This window comes from Gasterosteus aculeatus, chromosome 20 (genome assembly GCF_964276395.1).
Source record: "Gasterosteus aculeatus chromosome 20, fGasAcu3.hap1.1, whole genome shotgun sequence".
In the NCBI taxonomy this organism is placed as follows: Eukaryota; Metazoa; Chordata; class Actinopteri; order Perciformes; family Gasterosteidae; genus Gasterosteus; species Gasterosteus aculeatus.
The window spans coordinates 8,438,249-8,456,422 of record NC_135707.1 but is presented as its reverse complement, the minus strand read 5'-3'; the positions used below and the strand labels follow the sequence as shown (position 1 = coordinate 8,456,422).

The 18,174-nt window shown below is 45.5% G+C and overlaps 2 protein-coding genes across 6 annotated transcripts; one reads left to right on the top strand and one right to left on the bottom strand.

Moving 5' to 3' along the window:
- Nucleotides 1–52: 52 nt before the first annotated feature.
- Nucleotides 53–1,904, top strand: LOC120810862 (uncharacterized). Its single transcript, XM_040165830.2, has 2 exons — nucleotides 53–916; nucleotides 1,006–1,904. The coding sequence occupies exons 1-2, from the start codon at nucleotides 568–570 to the stop codon at nucleotides 1,662–1,664; spliced, it is 1,008 nt and encodes a 335-aa protein (XP_040021764.2). The 5' UTR covers nucleotides 53–567; the 3' UTR covers nucleotides 1,665–1,904.
- A 3,781-nt stretch (nucleotides 1,905–5,685) lies between these two features.
- atn1 (atrophin 1) lies at nucleotides 5,686–18,059 on the bottom strand. 5 transcript variants are annotated; one of them, XM_078094974.1, is made up of 11 exons: nucleotides 17,754–18,059; nucleotides 15,785–15,921; nucleotides 15,242–15,343; nucleotides 14,730–14,849; nucleotides 13,810–14,583; nucleotides 11,783–13,725; nucleotides 11,411–11,627; nucleotides 9,622–11,296; nucleotides 7,580–7,747; nucleotides 7,214–7,394; nucleotides 5,686–6,452 (listed from the first exon to the last, which is right to left on the bottom strand). In XM_078094974.1, the coding sequence occupies exons 2-11, from the start codon at nucleotides 15,809–15,811 to the stop codon at nucleotides 6,419–6,421; spliced, it is 5,241 nt and encodes a 1,746-aa protein (XP_077951100.1). In that variant the 5' UTR covers nucleotides 15,812–15,921; nucleotides 17,754–18,059; the 3' UTR covers nucleotides 5,686–6,418. The 5 variants fall into 5 exon arrangements, with proteins under 5 accessions (XP_077951100.1, XP_040021609.2, XP_077951099.1 ...); XM_040165675.2 differs by having other exon boundaries at nucleotides 11,783–14,583; XM_078094973.1 differs by having other exon boundaries at nucleotides 7,604–7,747; nucleotides 11,783–14,583.
- Between the last annotated feature and the right edge of the window lie 115 nt (nucleotides 18,060–18,174).

The window sequence follows — 18,174 nt, the reverse complement described above, 5'->3', positions numbered from 1 at the left end:
TTTATGAAAAGTTTGAAAATAAACCCCAAAGCTTTTAAGACCACCTCATCTCAGATTTCAAGGCTTGTTGGTTTCTGCCTTAATGCCATATTTCTCCCCCTCAAACATTGCACTCTCCTGACGTCAAAAACGATCTTGGCAGCTCGGGTCAAAGTTAATCCACAATCTGTCTTCAGCAAATACGTTCTTGCCAAATAGTTTCTCCCCCAGAGGCTGTCTTTTTTATATTCCCACTGTGTTGAAACGGCCACAGGACGGAACCACTTTGGGTTACAACAATGCTGTGTGCACAGTACATACAGGAGGATGAGATTACCAAAATATGATGTAACAAATACAAAAGCTATGAAACATTTCACGAAACATGGCAGTTATCAAAATAAGTATATAGTGCAACTATTGTATAGTGGAAGAAAGGCCTCATAGTTGGGAGTGCCAGAGCTGCCTGTGGGCCCTATCATCAAATGATCAAATCCAGTATTTAAATTAAGACCGATTCCCAGGTATCTTAAAACTGTTCCCTTCTAAAATAGCCACGAGATCTTGCATTTGAGTAACGTGGTTTATATGCAAAGCCATTTAAAAGTAGATAGTGTCATGTATAAAATGAATAGGCCTCCGTCTCTCTGCACGCCGGTCCAGCAGGGGGCAGCAGCGCCCCGCAGTGAGCCCTTTGTGTGTCAGTGTTTACAAGCGGAGCGTGACGTTCAGGGACTAGAATACGTCTCCATTGCACCTTGCAAACGTCCCAGAATGCAGTCCCTGAGAGCCTTCCTCAGCGAGAGACTCACCGCGGCGGCGGAGGAGATATTCGGAGCCGTCGAAAACACAATAGCCGAGTACAAAGAGGAGATTTCCCGGGCCAAAGATTTAGAAATCAGTCGTCTCAGGACGCAGCTGAGGCTTCTCAAGTCAGGTTGGTTTGAATGGAAGCCGCGTGTGACCAAACCTCGCGTCGCTGCGCATTCATTTCGTTTTACACGCGTGCTGTCTTTTCTACCCTAGAGCCCCGGCTGGAGAGATGCCTCGGAGTCCAGCTGCAGCAGCTCACCCATCACCACCCTCCTCCACCACCTCCTCCTCCTCCTCCCCAGCAGCAGCTCCATCCGGCAGTGCCTTCGGCGGAGCCTCCCGAGTCGCAGCACTGCGAGGAGGACGGGAGCTCCAGCATGGATCAGGAGCACCCAGACCCCCCACAGGTGAAGAAGGAGCAACAGTTCAAGGCCCACCGGGATTTCTGGCACGGCCACGACGCGGAGGAGCAGCTCGACAGCCTCGAATCCGACATCAAAGACTTCATCCTGTCTCCTGCCAGCCCGAGGAGCAGCCTGCAGGAGCCCGCGTTGCTCTTTCAGCCGTACCACGCGAGCCACCACGGCGAGGAGGGCAAAGAGAAACCCTACTGCTGCTCCGTGTGCGAGAAGCGCTTCAGCAACTGCTCCCACCTCGCGGCGCACATCAGGACGCACACGGGCGAGAGGCCGTACAGGTGTGACATATGCAGGAAGACGTTCATCACAACGAGCGCCCTCAACAGGCACCAGACGATCCACACGGAGGGGAAGCAGTTTGTCTGCAATTATTGTGGCAAATCCTTCAAGTGGATGGAGTCTCTAGGCAGACACGTTAGAAGCTTGCATAAGAGGGACAACATGCTCGTATGACCCTCTTTGAAAGCACGCTGATGTCCACCGTATTGGTCTTGTTGTTACTGTGTGTTAGACAGAGCAAAGAATGTTTTGTTTTATATACTTTGTAGTAAATTATATTGTGCATGGACCTCATTAAGCCTTGAAAGCCAGTAAAACATGTGCAAACAAAGTGAAGAAATTGATTGAAAGGGATTGCTTTTTATAAATGTTATGGTGAATGTTTTCTTTCAGAATAAAATGGAACTGCTGGCATTTGAATGGGTTATGCTTTCTCCTGCAGGAACATGCAAGAAAAAGGAAGTTGCACAGCACTCCAGTAGGTGGCAGTAACTGCATTTCATTCACAAGTCACACACCAATTTGAAATATATGAGTTTGTTTTTCTATTCTAAGAATTGAATGCATCTGGTAATGGTTTGAAGCGAATAAGTGTATACTCAAGTACTGGAATTCATTATATTTTCTCTAGTGACGTATTTTCAGATTCACATTCAGAATAATACTATAAAATATAATTCATTCAAAACTAGTTGTTATTTATCCAACTTTTTTTTAATTGAAATTTTGCTTTATCTATAGAAAAAAACATTCTAATTCTTTAAATATCATTTGTTTTAACAAAAGTTCAGATTTTACATTTCAATTTCAGATTTGTTTTAATAGTTTCCTTTTCAAATCCTAGCCCCTATTTTTCAAAATCTTTTTCAGTATTTCTTTCATCTGTGAATCTTTTTTTATTTTATTGTACAAATTAAACGTTTTTATTTTTTAAGAATTATTTTCAGCATTTATTAATCTTAAATCTTGTAGGTTTGTCATTACCAATCACAGGTGTATTAGAATAAAGAGGTTTAACTGACTACAAAATGGATTAAAAAAGCACCAATTCTTTACGAGGATGGGACGTTTTCAGCGAATACATACAGTATTGGTTTTCTTTGATACCTGACACTTTTTATAACCATTTGAATGGAACAAAGAGTGAGTTCCATCCCAAAGAGCTAATGGGAAACACATTGCTATTTTTGGAGATTCAGCAGGAAAACCTGCTGATAATTTATAAACTACACTACCTAACAGCAGAGGAGATTCAGATTTGAAATCCTTCAAAAGGATTTTTCCACTGCCGGGACACATAAATATTCACAGATTGAAGTTTGAACTTTTCTGTAACAATGGTAAAATGTTTGTTCAGTCACTTTGAGCAGAGCCCCATTGCACAAGTCATTTATTTCAATCCAGATTGTTAACTTCAAAGATATCTTGTGTCATGCTTTTAATTGCCTACTTGTACTAAGTGGTTTATTGAACAGGGTGACTGAATGTGCATGAGAGCTCTCCAATGAGTGAGTGTAGCCTGTAATAATATTCCAGTTCAACAAGATCTTCTACAACGTTGGAGCATGAACAAAGAACGGCGCAGGCCACTAAGCACAGTTATTATCAACACTTCAAGTTGTTTTATTGAGCAAGCTGACGCATAAATAGAAAGAGTATGAACTGAAAAAGACTATTGAAATGTCTGTAAGTGCTCCTTGAATAGATAACTGTGAATAAAGAGGGAAGTGTGGCTCCGTTCATAGCCTTTGGCGGAACAAAAGTAGTACAAAAGTGTGTGGACATCCCACCCTATAACCATACGCTTATAGGTGGGTGCTGCGAGGGGCGTCTACACTCCTGGAAATAAAGGTGTTCTACACGAGTGTTGCGACCTGGTCCCACTCAGTCCCGAGAGCGTGAGGGAAGTTGGACGCTGAAGTTGGGTGACGGTGCCTGACAAACAGTCAACGTTCCAGTTCTGCCCCAAAATGTTGGGTGGACTGGAGGTCAGTTAACCACAAGACACTCAGAAAAGTATCCTCATTTGATAAACCATTGTCAGTCTGGGCTTTACCAAATCGTAGCCATGGAGTTGGAAACACAGACTTTTGGACTTGACACAGATGGAAAATATGTTTTTTATTTGAAAGTTCTGAGTTTTCCAATAAATCATGTGTTCAATTTCTCAAATATGGCAAGGCCAACAGCTCAAACCCAACATTGTGTCGGATGGATGTATTGTTTTTTTATTCCAAAACCGGCACTGTTTTCTATTTTTTTTGGGTGAACTAAACAACACTTAACAAACCTGTTGTTTAGTTTCTCTTTTCTTTCGTGATTATAAAAAAGGTTTTGTCAAAAGCATATTGGAAAAACTAGCTTACTCTGTACCTTGAATTCCCAGAGAAGACAATAAAAACTCCCAAAGGAACAAGTAGGGCAAGTAAATTCAAAGTGGAGCTTTCCACACATGACGGATGAGTATGAAACAGACACCATGGCGGCTTCTCCAACTGTCATCACCTCATTGTGTCAAACAGCTGTTGTTTAATAAATGGGTTGAGAGAAGCCTCGTAAACCTATTCCTTTCAATGCCGTTCCTCGACCCACAGAACATTCATCCATTTTCTTTATTATATCATAGACTGTTTTAAATGTGGGCTACTTGGTAACGCCAATAATCTTTAACCGAGATGTTAGGATTCTTGCAAACTTCCTGGTGTGTATAGTGGAAGGAGGCGGAGAGATCTGGTCCCCCGCATTCCGTCTACAACCACTTAAGAAATGACTTAAGCAAGGCCTTAAGATGATCTTGTGGGATCATCTTCTCTAGGGTGGAGTGGAGTGAGGAAAAGGTCAGAAGAGTCCCATCCTACAGGTGAGAGGTGGTGAAAAAAGGCCACGGATTCTTCTCCTCAGCCGGCACTTGGGCCACTTTGCCCATTGTCGTTATGGTTTAGGAGCAGATACAGTCAAAACTGTCTCTTTCTGGCAAAATAAAAAGGTATTCTTGTTTTCATTTTCAGATTGCGTTCTGTTATCACTGACAATACATATAATTATAGACAATTTCATAATCCATAGGGACGCACTCTACAGTCTTAACACTATCCTGCACTAAAAGTAGGACATTATGAACGAATAAGAATTCATTGCAAATATTTGTCTGAGACTTGAGAACAAGAGCTGCTAAGGATAACGTGTATTTGACATCCTATATTGCTAGAAGAGACTGTATTTATAACTCTAGGTCTATATGAAATGCAGCGTTTAAACATCTTTCATCGACACCTTTCATAACATTCTTATCCACCCTGAGGGGTGACTGATGAAGTGCTAAGAATATCTCCCAGATGTGATGCCACCAGAGGGGGAAAATCAGATTTGTCCTGCTAGAGGGTACTTTACATTATGTTGACACACTTATTCAAGGTGACTTTAAATGACACACAACCTACATACCAACTAACGAGCATGCCCTCCACAGTATCCACACATCCAATGTCACTCTCCTGACTTAGATGTTTTTACAGATACGGCTATCAAGCAATCAGTAAAAGATTGCGTTACAAAAATAAAGAAAAGTGATGTACTACTGACTACTTTAACAGTATCAAAATGTGGTGCATTATGTTAACAAAATGTTAATATTGTAAAGGCGCTGCCAGCCAGCAGTGGTTTTGTATTATAGGATGAAGGCTGTATTCAGTGATCCGTGTCTTTTTGAAGGAGATTCCTCCAGCCAGACACGGTGAGAAAACACACAGCCCTGAACCTTCAACGGTAAATCACACTCTCACACCTCCTTCTTTCACTCTCCTTTTTCATTTCTCTCGTATATATATATATATATATATATATATATATATATATATATATATATATATTTCTTTCATTTCATTTCTGCTGTGCAGTAAGGAATGCATGCTCTACAGGGTGGCTGGTGTTCAGTGGAGCGCCTCAACTCCCATGTTCACACTCATCCCATGTGTCTCCTATTAGCTACACTCAACCAGGGAGGGAGGGACACAGAGAAAGAGGGGGGGAGAGAGAGAGAGGGAGAGAGGGAGAGGGGGAGGGGGAGCAGAGTCAGGAATTTGATATGCTTTGTGCATGAGTGACTTGTATAAAACAAAGACGGGGCAAATAGTCTGAACGTGTGTGAGTGGGGGGGGCGAATAGCGCACGCCTGAATACGCCAGGGACCAGCAAAAAAAGATTATAATTTATTTCCAGATTTTTTTTCCTTCATTTGCATCTTGTTTCACAAGGTAAATTGAAAATAAAAAATAAAATAAAAACCAACTGCCATACCATGAAAATGTAAAAAAATAATACAAATAATATGTACTGTATATATAATTATATCATTATCAACAAACAGACAACAATAATCATAATAACAACACTATTGATAATAAACATAACATAACACTAAATTGCTGGTCTCATGCATATAGAACGCCCCTCAAATACAAATGAGGGGGGTAATTACTAAAAACAGAACCAAAAGTTCCACCAGTTCAGAATAAGCGCCTAGCTACATGCAAAGACATAAAAGAGACTCATGTACACATTCCTTCTGGCATCGAGTATTTTACACATACTGTACTTCACTATGGCCTCTCCCATCTAATATACTGTACAGAGCACGATACAAAACAGGACTGGAGTTTGAGAACATTATGCGGGGAAGCGCCAGAGTCTGGATCTTCAACGTGGTGCAGCTAGCAGGGATTGTGTGCAACATTTTCAGGCGCCCTTCTTTCCTTAATCCTTCAAGAAGCTTCTTGTTTTCTTCAGTAGGTTCCCCGTCCATTAGTCCAGCTTTCGTTTGGAGTCTTTGCTTTCTTTGTTGTTGTCGTCAGAGCCTTTTCTTTTGCGTTTCATTTTGCACAGATTTTCCCTCGTTTTTTCTCCATGTTGCTCTTTGTCGTACCCCTCCCTCACAGGGATTTGTCACTTTCCTTCTTCAGGTGACTGAAAGGTCAAAGGGGAAAGCATTTTAATGTCCAATTTGGAGGTAAAGGTCACAGCCAAGGTTATGGTCTAATTTCAGCTCACATAATTGCAGCATCTATTGTTTTTTTAGGGTGGGGGAACATTTTAAAAGCTTTATCGAGTCCTTACTTTATATTTCTCGGGAATCAAATATGCACAAAGGGAACAAACATTGCCAACACCACAAGCGGTAAATCAAAGCTTTACAGGCTAATTGTAACAAACTAAAAGGCAATTTATACAGACGGCCATGGCTGCTAAGTGTCATCAAGGCAACAGTAAGAGTTGTGTTCATTTGTGTTGTTTGTAGAATCAACCAATGATTAAGGCTTGTTAAAAGTTGATCAAAATATAATAACTAGAAATTGAGATTTCTGTTACCTGACGTGTCCCAATAAAGTAGCAGGGATAATGTCAAATCTATGGCCACTGTTGTTTGCCAAGTCAAGAATGGTTATTTTAAGAAATTCTCTGGCAATCATGAAATGTATTGTTTCAAGAAAAGTCAAAATGGGTATAAGGAAAGAGTGTAGCCAATTAATTGCATTAACCTGGTGACAGATGAAATATAGATATATAATACATGGGTTTAGATCTGAGATTTGACTTTTCTATTTCTTGGACCATACACATATACAACTTTGGACTTTTCCCTGTAATTAGAAAAAAATTCAGAATATTGTTTCTCTCTGCTACAATAAAAAATAGGCCCAACCAATGGACACACACAGCCTACGTACCTGTAATACTCGTCCTGGGTGAGGGAGTGGTGGTGATGGTGATGGATCCACTGTTGTTCCAGAGCCAGTCGCTGGATCTGCAGCTCTGCGCTCTGGGCCTGCTGCATGGCCTGCAGCTGATGGGCTGCCGACATAGGACCAGTGAGGGAGGACGGCTGGGGCAGGTCACGGAAAGGAGCACCTAAAAAAAGGAAAAAAGAGAGAAAGAGAAAAGAGGAGGAGCAGGTGGGGATAAAAAAGGAAAATGGAGAAATAATGGAGCCGAAAAGGCCCCAATGTGAATCGTCATCGTCATCGTATTCAAAAATCCTCTTCATAAACTTTCAGCTCTTTGGAGCTTTTAAGAGAGAAAAACTGAACAAGTACATGGACGAGGAGCCTTCTCCTCACCGAACAGCTGTTGGCGGAGCACCTCGCTGTCAGTGAGGGGGTGAGCCAGGATGGGGGTGCCTAGTGTGGCTCCTGGGTAAGGGAGGCGTGTCAAAGGAGACCCCGACGCCAACGGGTCCATCAGGGGTAGTACCCCGCCCGTCGCTGGATGCCAGTGATGTAATAGGAAATACAGGAGATATTTAATAAGAGTCAAATTATGAATTCAAAACAAAGATAATGCACACAGCATGTAATACACTAACATTAATACATTATGCTACATTTAAGATATGTATGATTCTTGGAAACACACGAGCGGCTGAGACAATCGAATAAAGTCACAGAAATCTGGATTCTGGAGGCAGTGCAGAGTCAGTGAACATAATGGCTTTTGCTAAAGTGCAATATATGCAATAATATGCAAAATGCAAATATCAATTATCAGTTACAGCGTATTCCTTTAAAGGGTTGCGGGGGAGGGGGGCTGGAGCTGATCCTGGCTGACATTGAGCGAGAGGCGGGGCACACCCTGGACAGGTCGCAAGGTATTCACAGAGCAGAGCAACATTGGCCCAATTCCAAACCAGTCCAAACACCTTCCCACCGCAGGACGGAGTGAACTCTGTTTGTACTCACACTCACAGCTGAATGAAGCACACTTTTATTAAGTCGTAGGCATTAATACAGCTGCAAGTTCCAGGAAAAGATAAACAAATATCCATAAAGAAATTGGATTACCTTACAGTTGCTCCCATTATAAAATATAAGATATAAATGTAGAGGAAGTATAAAAACTATTTGTATGTCAGTAGAAATACATGCATTATACTAGAATGTATTACAACAGTGTAAAAAAGATTGCTGAAAAGTCTACATTAGTTTGAGCAGCTTATGATTACATTTAGTGTGTTGGCAAGTGGTCAGGGGCAGCTAGGTTTATATCAATCAAAGACTTGCTCTTTTGTGAATCTTATAACCCACCCTCCATGTGGGAGGAGGGGTAGGTTGTAGGAACCAGATTGGAGTTGGGCCATAAGGACAGACAACTATTCATGCTCACATTCACACTTACAGGAAATTTAGAGCAACAAATGAACCTGAATGACCTAACCTGTAAGTCTTTGGACTGGAAGGACCACCCTCGCTAATGTGGGGAGAACATGCAAACTCTGCACAGAAAGACTCACGCCGACCGGCATGTTCAAACCCTGAACCACTGGGAGCAATCATGCAGACCACCTCCCCACCGTGCCACAACAAACGCTAATAGTTTTTACAATATTTTACTTTAAACACAACTTCTTTCAAAGAGACAAAAGCCCGAAAAAAGGCTAATTGGTGTTACTAAACTGAGATCTGAGAAAACTAACATCTCCTTAGGGACTTTGTACTTTAAAGCTTGGAACATTTGAACAAATGAGTCAGATGACAGAGTAAACTATGACCCAATATCCCTTGAAATGAAAGAGTTCAATGAGGAACTACAGAAAAGTAAAATTATTCACTTTAAAGTTAAAGGATAAGGCTCGCTTTGTTTTTCTTACCAGCCACAATTTAAGTACACCTAAATGATCAGTTCCCTGAAGTGTCCGTGGAAAACAAGCCCAAGCTCATTGTTAAACAATTTCTTTAAAAAAAGCAATCCCCTAAAACCGCTGTGGCTGCAGACCAGCAAATATGACCCCAGCAGGAGTAAATCGCACATTTGTTAGGGAATATCTTTAGCCCATAGATTAGACAAATGTGGTGTATCAATCCAGCATAAACTGCGTGGTGCATGTGGGATTGACTCCATATAGACTACAAAACCCATCCTGAAGAAGGAATGTGTCATCCACTACGGTGCGGCTAATGGCTCTTAGATTATTTATTGGACAATAACAGAGGTCTATGGTAATAGAAAATAGCACGCCTTATCCTTTACTTTTTTAGTATTCAGGTGTCAACAATTAACAATTATTTTTTATCTAAATTTGGGTAATCTTAAGGTTGTTGATATGGATAAAGGGAGCATTCGTAGCAGAAGTGGTTAGTACCTGTGTCTTGCTGGTGCAGGTGAAGGTGTGAGTGGATGTGGGAATGCTGGTGATGATGAGGTGTCACATTCAACATCTGAAGACGTCCCAGATTCTCTCCTCCACCTCCATTTCCTCCTGTTCCTCCTCCCGCTCCTCCTCCTCCTCCTCCTCCTCCCGTTCCTCCTCCTGTTCCTCCTCCTCCATTTCCACCACTTCCTCCCCTTTCTCTTTCTCTCTCCCTTTCTCTTTCTCGCTCTCTGTCCCCAAATGCCGGCAAAGCTGCTCTGTCTCTCTCCCTCTCCCGCTCTCTTTCCCCACTCCTGTCGCGCTCATAGGGGGCAGGAGAGCGAGTAGGAGTGGGGTAGTTATCTGGGGGAGCGGCTGGAGTAGCGGCTGGTGGCAAATGAGAGGACAGGGAGCTGGGAAAAGAAGAATGGGGGACCGGATGATGAAGCGAGGAGGCATTGGATGTTGGTGGAGCAGGTGGAGGAGGAGCTGGCGGAGGAGCAGCTGGGCCTGTTGGGGTTGGGGGGGCAGCCGGTGGTGCCGATGATGGGTGAGAGGGAAGAGTGGGTGTTAGGAGAGATGAAGGGGGTGGATTGGACAAGGACTGAGAGGCAGGAGGGTTGGGGGGTCGAGTTACTGGGGCCAGGGTAGGGCTCTGCAGGTGCGGGGGGCCAGTCGGAGCGGGAGGAGGAGGAGTGCCATATAGTGTCACCTCATTAGTTCCTGTTGCACCTCCTCCAAGTAGCAGGGAGTGTGCATGTGTGTGTGCATGTGCATGTGCATGTGCGTGCGCATGGGCATTGGCATGGGCTTGGGCTTGGGCTTGTGCCTGGGCCTGGGCTTGGGCTTGGGCTTGGGCTTGGGCTTGTGCATGAGCATGTGCATGAGCATGAGCATGGGCATGAGCATGGGCATGAGAATGAGAGTGAGCAAGGGCAAGAGCAGCGTGATCAGGCATTGCTCCTGGCTGGTAAATCCGCTCATCACTCTTAAATTCAAATCCTTGCTTCATTCGCTCTCGATGTGCAGCCACTGCATGGGGAAAGCCGACTCCTCCAAACCCTGCACCCCCCATCCCTCCCGGTATTGGCCCTCCTGCCATTCCAGCGTGGCCTCCAACACCTGGACCCCCTTCAAGGCTGCCACCATACAGAAAACCCAAGATGGCTGCAGCCGTAGCTGCATCAGTTGGCAGGTGATGCGGGTGGCCTAAAGCATGATTCTGGAACTGAGGAAGGAAGAATGATGGGTGGACGTGGGGATGTCCATGGTGAACTTGCGCGTGGTGCGCTTGGGCACGACTTGCTGCTCCGAGTGGAGACATAGCATGAGGGCGAGCATACTCGCTCAGGGTTCTCAGTGCTGGGGTGTCAGGGCCCAGATATGGACCTCCTAAACCTATTCCAAGGGCTCCTTGGGGGCCAACAACTGTAGATGTCCCACCCATGGATGGCAGAAGGAGGGAGTGGGGAATGGAGTGAGCCAGGCTTGGGTGGAGATGGTGGGCTTGAGCAAGGTGAGCATGCGGATGGGAGTGATGATGTTGGGGGTGATGGGGAGGGTGGGAGACAGAGTTGTTAGAGGAAGAGGAAGAAGATGAAGGGTCAAGGATGATCGAAGACGAGGAGGGGAAGAAGAGAGAGGACCCCTGGCGACCCCCTCCAGCGGCGTTAATATCCTTCTGCTGCTGCAGAGAAAACAGTAAAAAACAGTAAATCAAATCTTAAAATGAACAATTTAATCTACATCAAATCCATGAAATCTGATATGCAGCGTAATTATCACTCTTAAAAGTACGCACCTGTAGATGTCGATCTAGTTCCCTCTCACGCTCCCGCTCCCTCTCCCGCTCTCTCTCTTTTTCTCTGAGGTCTCTGGCCCGCTGCTCAACCTCCCTGCGAGCCCTTTCGATCACCTCATTCCTCTTCTTCCACAGTTTGGAGCCGTCCAAAGGGACAAAAAGGACATCACTGCGGGCACAGGAATTTGCGCTACCACGGTCCAGGACCTTGTGAAACCTGGACACACACGAGACAGCAGAGTAAAATATCGCTACAGGATAAATTTCAAAAATCACTATTACTGTTAATTACATCTGATCACATTTAGATGGTATGAATTAGGCAACGCATTGACTTTTTTCATTAGAATGAAGATGTTGTTTTGACTTTACCTTGCTGATTGACTGGCGTGGATGGGAATGTCTACTGGTTTTGGTTCAGGAGAGGGACTTCTCAACACCGGTGGTGGGCTTTCAGTCTCTTCCCTTTCTTCTATTGGTTCTTCTTTGATAACAGGTGTGGGAGGTGGGCCAGAATCCAAATGTCCGTCTCCGCCCGAGACTGAAGAACTGGAAGCAGGGGTTGAAATGCTGCTATTGTTGTTGGCTGAGTTACTAAGAGGTGGAGGTCCTTTTGAAACATTTTGAGGTGAGACTGCCTGTGAGTTGGTATTGCTGCTATTGGGTGCGCTACTGTTGCTATTGCTGTTACTGCCACTACCATTGGAGTGGTAAGTTCCACTGAAAGGAGGGTGGCTGTTCAAAGTACCATGGAAAGGGGAGGGACGACATCCAGGTGACACACCTGGTCCAGGAGGGGGCATATTGGGTCCAGATGAGGAGCCAGGGGGGAAAGATGAGAAGCCTCCCATTTGATTTGTGGATGGGCTGGGTAATGGAGATAAAGGTGTTGAAGGGGTCTGGGCGGACGACTGATAGTGCGGGGGACGTACATTTGGTGCAATGCCTGAAAGGGGTGGCTGGGTGTGCGAGGTCTGAGATGGGGGTAGAGGAGCTTGGGGTGGTGGTGGGGCAAAGGAAGAATTTGGTGGGTGTCCATGATGGCTGGAAGAGGAGGAAGGAGACAGTGCAGGAGGCTGATTTGGCCCTCCACGATTTTGGTACAAAGCAGAATCTCGCAGGTTTGAGTCTCTCTCTCTTTCTCTGGGCCCAGACTGGTAGTGGGGGTGAGTTGAGTGGGGATGATGGGTTCCTACAGGCCCTGAATACTCTCTTCCCAAGTTTGGAGTTACCCGAGGGGGGCTGAGGTACTCTCGATTTGTGCCTGTGGATGCAGGAGCACCGGGAGGAAAGTCTTTTCCTCCTGTTGGAGGATACTCTCTGTGAAAGTGGTCTGCTCCAGAAGGAGGGGTTTGTGCCTGGTCCATGGTAGGAGGGAAGTCTCGGCTGGATGAGTTTGGGGGATGCGGATGGGGTTGTGGGGGCAGGGAGGAATGGGATGGATGACTTGGGTTGCTTTGGGGTGACGAGGGTGGGTCTCGGTTTAGCATTGGGGTGGCAGGTAGCCCACCGGTTGAATTTGGTGGTTTTCCCTGGGCAATGGAGTTGTTGTTTGGGTTATTGTTGCCTACGCCTACAACCTCTCTTGTCTGACCCCCAAAATCCCCCCATCGGCCTCCATCTTTGTCTCTGGGATGCCCCCCCCCAGTTCCGTTGGGGCCAAAGTCTCTACTCTGGTTTTGGTTTGTCAGAGGAAACTCCCTCCCTCCATCCCTTTCCCGCTCTCTATCTCTGAAACCTGGACCAAAGTCTCTTCTTTCTGCACCCTGGTTCGGTCCATCCCTCCCAGAACCTTGGAAATCCCGGTTCTGACCCACTGGAAGACCACCAAACTCCCTGCCTTGGATGCTATTCGACCCACCCATCCCACCACAAGCAGTAGTACTATTACTCACACTACTATTGTTGCTGCTGTTGCCAATGGGAGCAGAGAAATCTCTGTTGATCTCCCTCCCCACACACTCCCCCCTCACTCCCCTCTCCCTCTCTCCTACAGCCCCCCTCTCTCTGTCCCCTCCCCCCCCAGCGTACCTGGGAAGGTACTCCCTGTGGGGGTGGGTGTGAGGGTGGGGGAGGTAAGAAGGGTGGGAGGAGGAGTGGCGAGAGGATGGAGGGTTGTAAACAGAAGGAAGTTGCTGCTGTTGCACAGGGGGCTGGTGCTGTGGTTGGTGTGGGTGATGGTTGCCAGGGTAACGGGTGTATCCCCAGCTGCCCTGGCAACCCGTTGCGGTGCCACCCTGCCAGCTGGTGGAGCTGTAGTGGTGAGGGTGGGTGGATGGTTGGGTCTGAGGCTGGGACTGCTGCTGGGGGCCGGCCTGTGGCAACAGAGAAGGAGGAGTAGACTGAGCCTTGTCCAAGAGTTTGTCTGCCTTTTCTATTTTGTCTCTTTCAATCTTAACCTCAGCAGGCAGGTTTTGTCCTCCGAGCTCCAAGGGCTTTAGTGCAGGTGGAGGAGGAAGGGGAGAGGGTAAAGAGTGGGGAATATTGGGGGTGTTAACGGAAAAATCTCCTCCAGAGATAGTGGTCTTGTTGACACATTGCGTGCTGGCTTTGGAATTCATTCTGCTGCCACTAAGTGCTCCATCAACACCTGTCGGTCCACCATACTCAACTTTACACATCAATTTGGAGTCCAGGGAGAAATAAGACTTCCTCCCACTATTGCTGTCATTTGATGAATCACCTGCTCCACGGAGAGAGGGGTTTAGACCAGAGGGAGTGGAGGAGGAGGACTTCAGAGATGAACAGTCTTCAATTCGTGCATCCATTTCCCGCTTTTCTCCATCTCCACAGGACTCTTCCCCTCTCCCCTCTCGATGCACTCTCCTATCGTCTCCGACTACCTTCCCCACTCCTCCCTCCTTGCCTTTCTCTCTTTCCCTCTCTCCTTGCTTTGGTGAGTCGGATCCATCGGAGTCAGAGTCCAAGCTACCCAAAGGAGAAGCGGAGAGACTTGGGGACGAGGAGCGGTTGTCCTGGTCTATATCCCGCCCACTGCTCAGACTGCTGCTACTATTGGCCAGGCTCCCTACAACTGAACTTCTACTGCCCTGGGATTGGCCATCTTCATTGTCACTCTCGCGGGATTGGCTGGCGACTGAGGTTGGAGGTGGGACAGTGGAAGGAGCCGAGCTGTCCGTTGATGTTGGTGGGTTTGGGGTAGAGGCCGAATCCTGACAATAAAAAGAACATTTCTGAATGAGGTAAAATGGTACATTTTGTAAATATGATTTTATTTTAGAATAAAGCTCGTAATAACCTAGACATTCACTTTGTGAGAATTTAGCTACATCAAAGATTGATGCAATGAAACACAAACCTGAACTTTCTGCCTCTTAGGAGGAGACACAAGTTCCTCCCCCTCACTCTCTGAAGAATCACGCCCTTGTGATCTGCGACTGAAGCGATTTCCAGCCAATTCCTCACCAGCAGCTCTTTGCTAAAACAACACAAGACTTTTAATTCTGTAGTGATGCTTTTAAATCCCTATTAGGCCTTTGACAGTTTTTTAGAACAGCCTCACTTAAACACGTAAACACGCATGCAAGCTCCCACTGACGCACACACATACACACATCAATGTCAAACACAAACAATCAAAGATTTTTATAAAACACGCTATCGAACAATGCTGACACTTTAAGGGTATGTTTAAGGCTATCGTACGGATGACGCATGCACTTACAGCACACCCAAATGCCTGCGCACACACAAGTGACTATACACAGTTTTTTTATTGCTCATGACTCTTGTATTTGCATCCACACACATAACCGTATGACATATACCACCACAAGGAAAAAAAGAAAAAGAAAAATTAAGTGTGCTAACCGTCTGTCTATCGTTGCGTTCAGGGCGAGTGGGGCTGGTGTGCGGGCGTCTCCCCCTCCTTTCCTCACTCGCCCCCCGCCGTCGCCCACTGCGCATGGGCATCTACAAACCCAAAGTACAGCAAAGGAGGGAGAATTGGGACAGGATAGGAAAGCATTGTTTGATAAAATAATGAAGATTCATAGGTATAAAGTAAAATACAGAGTTAAATAAGAGATATGTTGAATGTAGTGGAAATAAGGTGAATACAAAAAGCTAAGTATGTTCAAATCAGGTTGGGATGTAGATAGAACAACAAGTGGAGAATAACGTTTCTAGGAAGAAGCACAGACCATAACAGATAGAAAGAGCAATAAAAATAAAAGGGATTGTAAGCAGAGAAAGGAGTCAAACATAAATGTCATAACCAAAATAATAAATGACATCTTAGTCATTTTAATACCATCACATATTCAACTAATTAGGATGTAGCCACAATATAAAATGTACTACATTAAGCAGGTACACAATCCCTGACCACAATGACAAAATATATGCTCATACCGATTCTTTGTGTGTCCGTGTTTTCATTATTTCTTCTTTAAAATGACCATTTTGTAACACAAGCCATTGCAGGGACTGAAGTGGTTCCTTTTGGTTACTGAGACAGCTGTATGTTGCACCATGGAAGCTACCAAAACCTGTAAAAGAACATAAACAAAGAAAGCATTATTCAGTGTTTATTGCCTCTCAAATCCTGCAAAGAATTCAATGTTTTGCAGAAGAACATTAGAATGGTAGCAGTGGTAAACAATATTGTTTGCTACCTACACCCTGTGTTGAGTTCAATCATTTGTAACATTATGAAAACCTCTGAGTTCAAAACTGCAAAAGCATTGTTGGAACATTAAAATTCCCAGCTTGCATCACACACGGAAAACTGTTTTTCAAAGTGCTCCAAACGGTTTCCTCTCTGCCTTCTGTCTTTACCAAGGTAGCAAAAAATCTGTTAACCCACTCAAACTACCAGAATGCACTGGTCTGCGTATTGGTAATTGGATATTCCAACATCGAAAGAGCAGATAAAAAATACAGTGGAGATTGCATTTTGGTGGGCGGCCCGCAGAAGACTCTTGCAAACAAGGATTCGAGGCCACATCCCGCCCATCCACCTTCACCATAACAGCCGAAACCCACAGCTACTTGTGGTTGACCCACATGACCTGCTTATGGCTGGCAGAATCACATTCTTATTTATCCATTGACCCAGCCATTACGGAAATGCACAATGTCTAGAGCCTTTATCTGGGTGTGCCTGACAACATAGGTGGACTACTTTGGAAGGGCCGGCCTAATTCATTCATTCATGTACCACTATGACAAAAAATTGCTTATGTATATTGAATGAGGATATAAATAGTCCACGCCACTGGATGTAGGAAGAAAAAGATATATTTGGCTGAGCAGTAAGAAGAGCTGTTGTACACTCCGCTGTGCAGCCAGTAATATAGGAGCCATATCCTGTGTGTGTGTTCGTATCCTGTAAATTCTGTAGCAGCTCCACTACACATGGCTATACATTAATTATTAGTGCATGCTGCAGTGACTGATCCAATCAGAGTTAAATCACTGTTCATACGCATAATAGAAAAAAACACGGCACATGTATTTATAGGCACTGCAGTGTATGTACAGTCAGTCTAATTAACATACATATGACTAAGTTAATCACGCAGGAGTCACTCTGGGCCCAGTTGGGCTCCTGTGTACACAATGCATCTCAGTTACAGGTGGCAGCTAATGGTCTGTATGTGGTCCCCTGGCAGGTCCGTGGCCCTTGGTCAGTAAACAACTAGGACGCAAACACATTGCCAACGTGCAACAACGGGATTAACATGTTTGCAGGCTCACGCGCGGCCACACAGTACATGCATTATCCACAAATTGACCACCGCATGTGATGCAAAGCGGCAGCATGCGGTTGCTCCGCTTACATCACCCACGAGCAGAGGCACCGCAACGACTCCTTTCTCCTTTCTCCCTGCGAAATGTTATTGATACGCGAGCGGAGGAGACCGGCCAAAGGCTCGATCCCCCCCCCGCTTCGCCTCCCAAGACTACCGCGGCGGAAACGCGGTCCACCTACAGCAGCACATCCATGTTCCCGATCAGAACGGATGGCCCGCGCGGTGCTGTTTGTAGACGCCAAACATATTTTTTTTTTAAAAGAAGAAAGATGATATGGAATGGCGAATCGTGGCATTTCGAAACCGGTTCTCCTTTTTTTTCTTCTTTTTTTTTTTTTTCTTCCTTCCTCGCTGGAATGTGGGTGCGCGTCGTGCACCCTCTGTTACCATGCATTCACCGGGACGTAATTCAGCCATAACGCAGGAGTGTATGACGATAATTAAAGCACAAAGGGAGAAGAAAAAAAAACATGGGGAGGGAGAGGACAAACGTGGCCGGCAGGAGTAGCTGCAAATAAACGTTATAAGCATCTATACCCCCCCCCCCCCTTCTTTCTTTCACTTACCTATGATATCCAGCGATGCGTGCTCTCACTCTCACTCTCTCGTCCTTTCTCTGCCTCCGTTTCGTCGTTTTATGTTGCACGCCGACACGCACGCCTCGGAGCCCGGCCGTCTGTCAACAGAGGCTCGTGCTGGCTCATATTGCAACGGGCACCGATAATAACAATAACGCAGACGGACCTCTTTCTGCTCGTTGCGGGCAAAAACAAAAACAGGGGTGCCAACTGAAGACTACAAATTGATGCGTACCATCGCCTCTTCCCCACCCCCTTTCGCCCCCCCCCCCCTTTTTTTTGCACCCCCCCCCAAACCCTCCTGCCCCCCTCCTCCTCCTCTAAGACGACTTGCACTTTTTTTTATTTTTTATATCCCCTCTCCGGTCTTACAGTCACATTTTTTTTTAAGCCGAGGGGTGAGCCAGAG

Bases quoted from the DNA above. Each gene is read 5' to 3' on its own strand.
- LOC120810862 (XM_040165830.2), top strand. From the start codon at position 568: ATGCAAAGCCATTTAAAAGTAGATAGTGTCATGTATAAAATGAATAGG. The intron at 917-1,005 runs GTTGGTTTGAAT...TTTCTACCCTAG, and splicing joins GCTGAGGCTTCTCAAGTCAG to AGCCCCGGCTGGAGAGATGC.
- atn1 (XM_040165675.2), bottom strand. From the start codon at position 15,811: ATGAAAACACGGACACACAAAGAATCG. The intron at 14,584-14,729 runs GTTTGTGTTTCA...TTTTATTGTCAG, and splicing joins CTAAGAGGCAGAAAGTTCAG to GATTCGGCCTCTACCCCAAA. The intron at 7,395-7,579 runs GTACTTGTTCAG...TCCTTTTTTTAG, and splicing joins GGAGAAGGCTCCTCGTCCAT to GTGCTCCTTTCCGTGACCTG.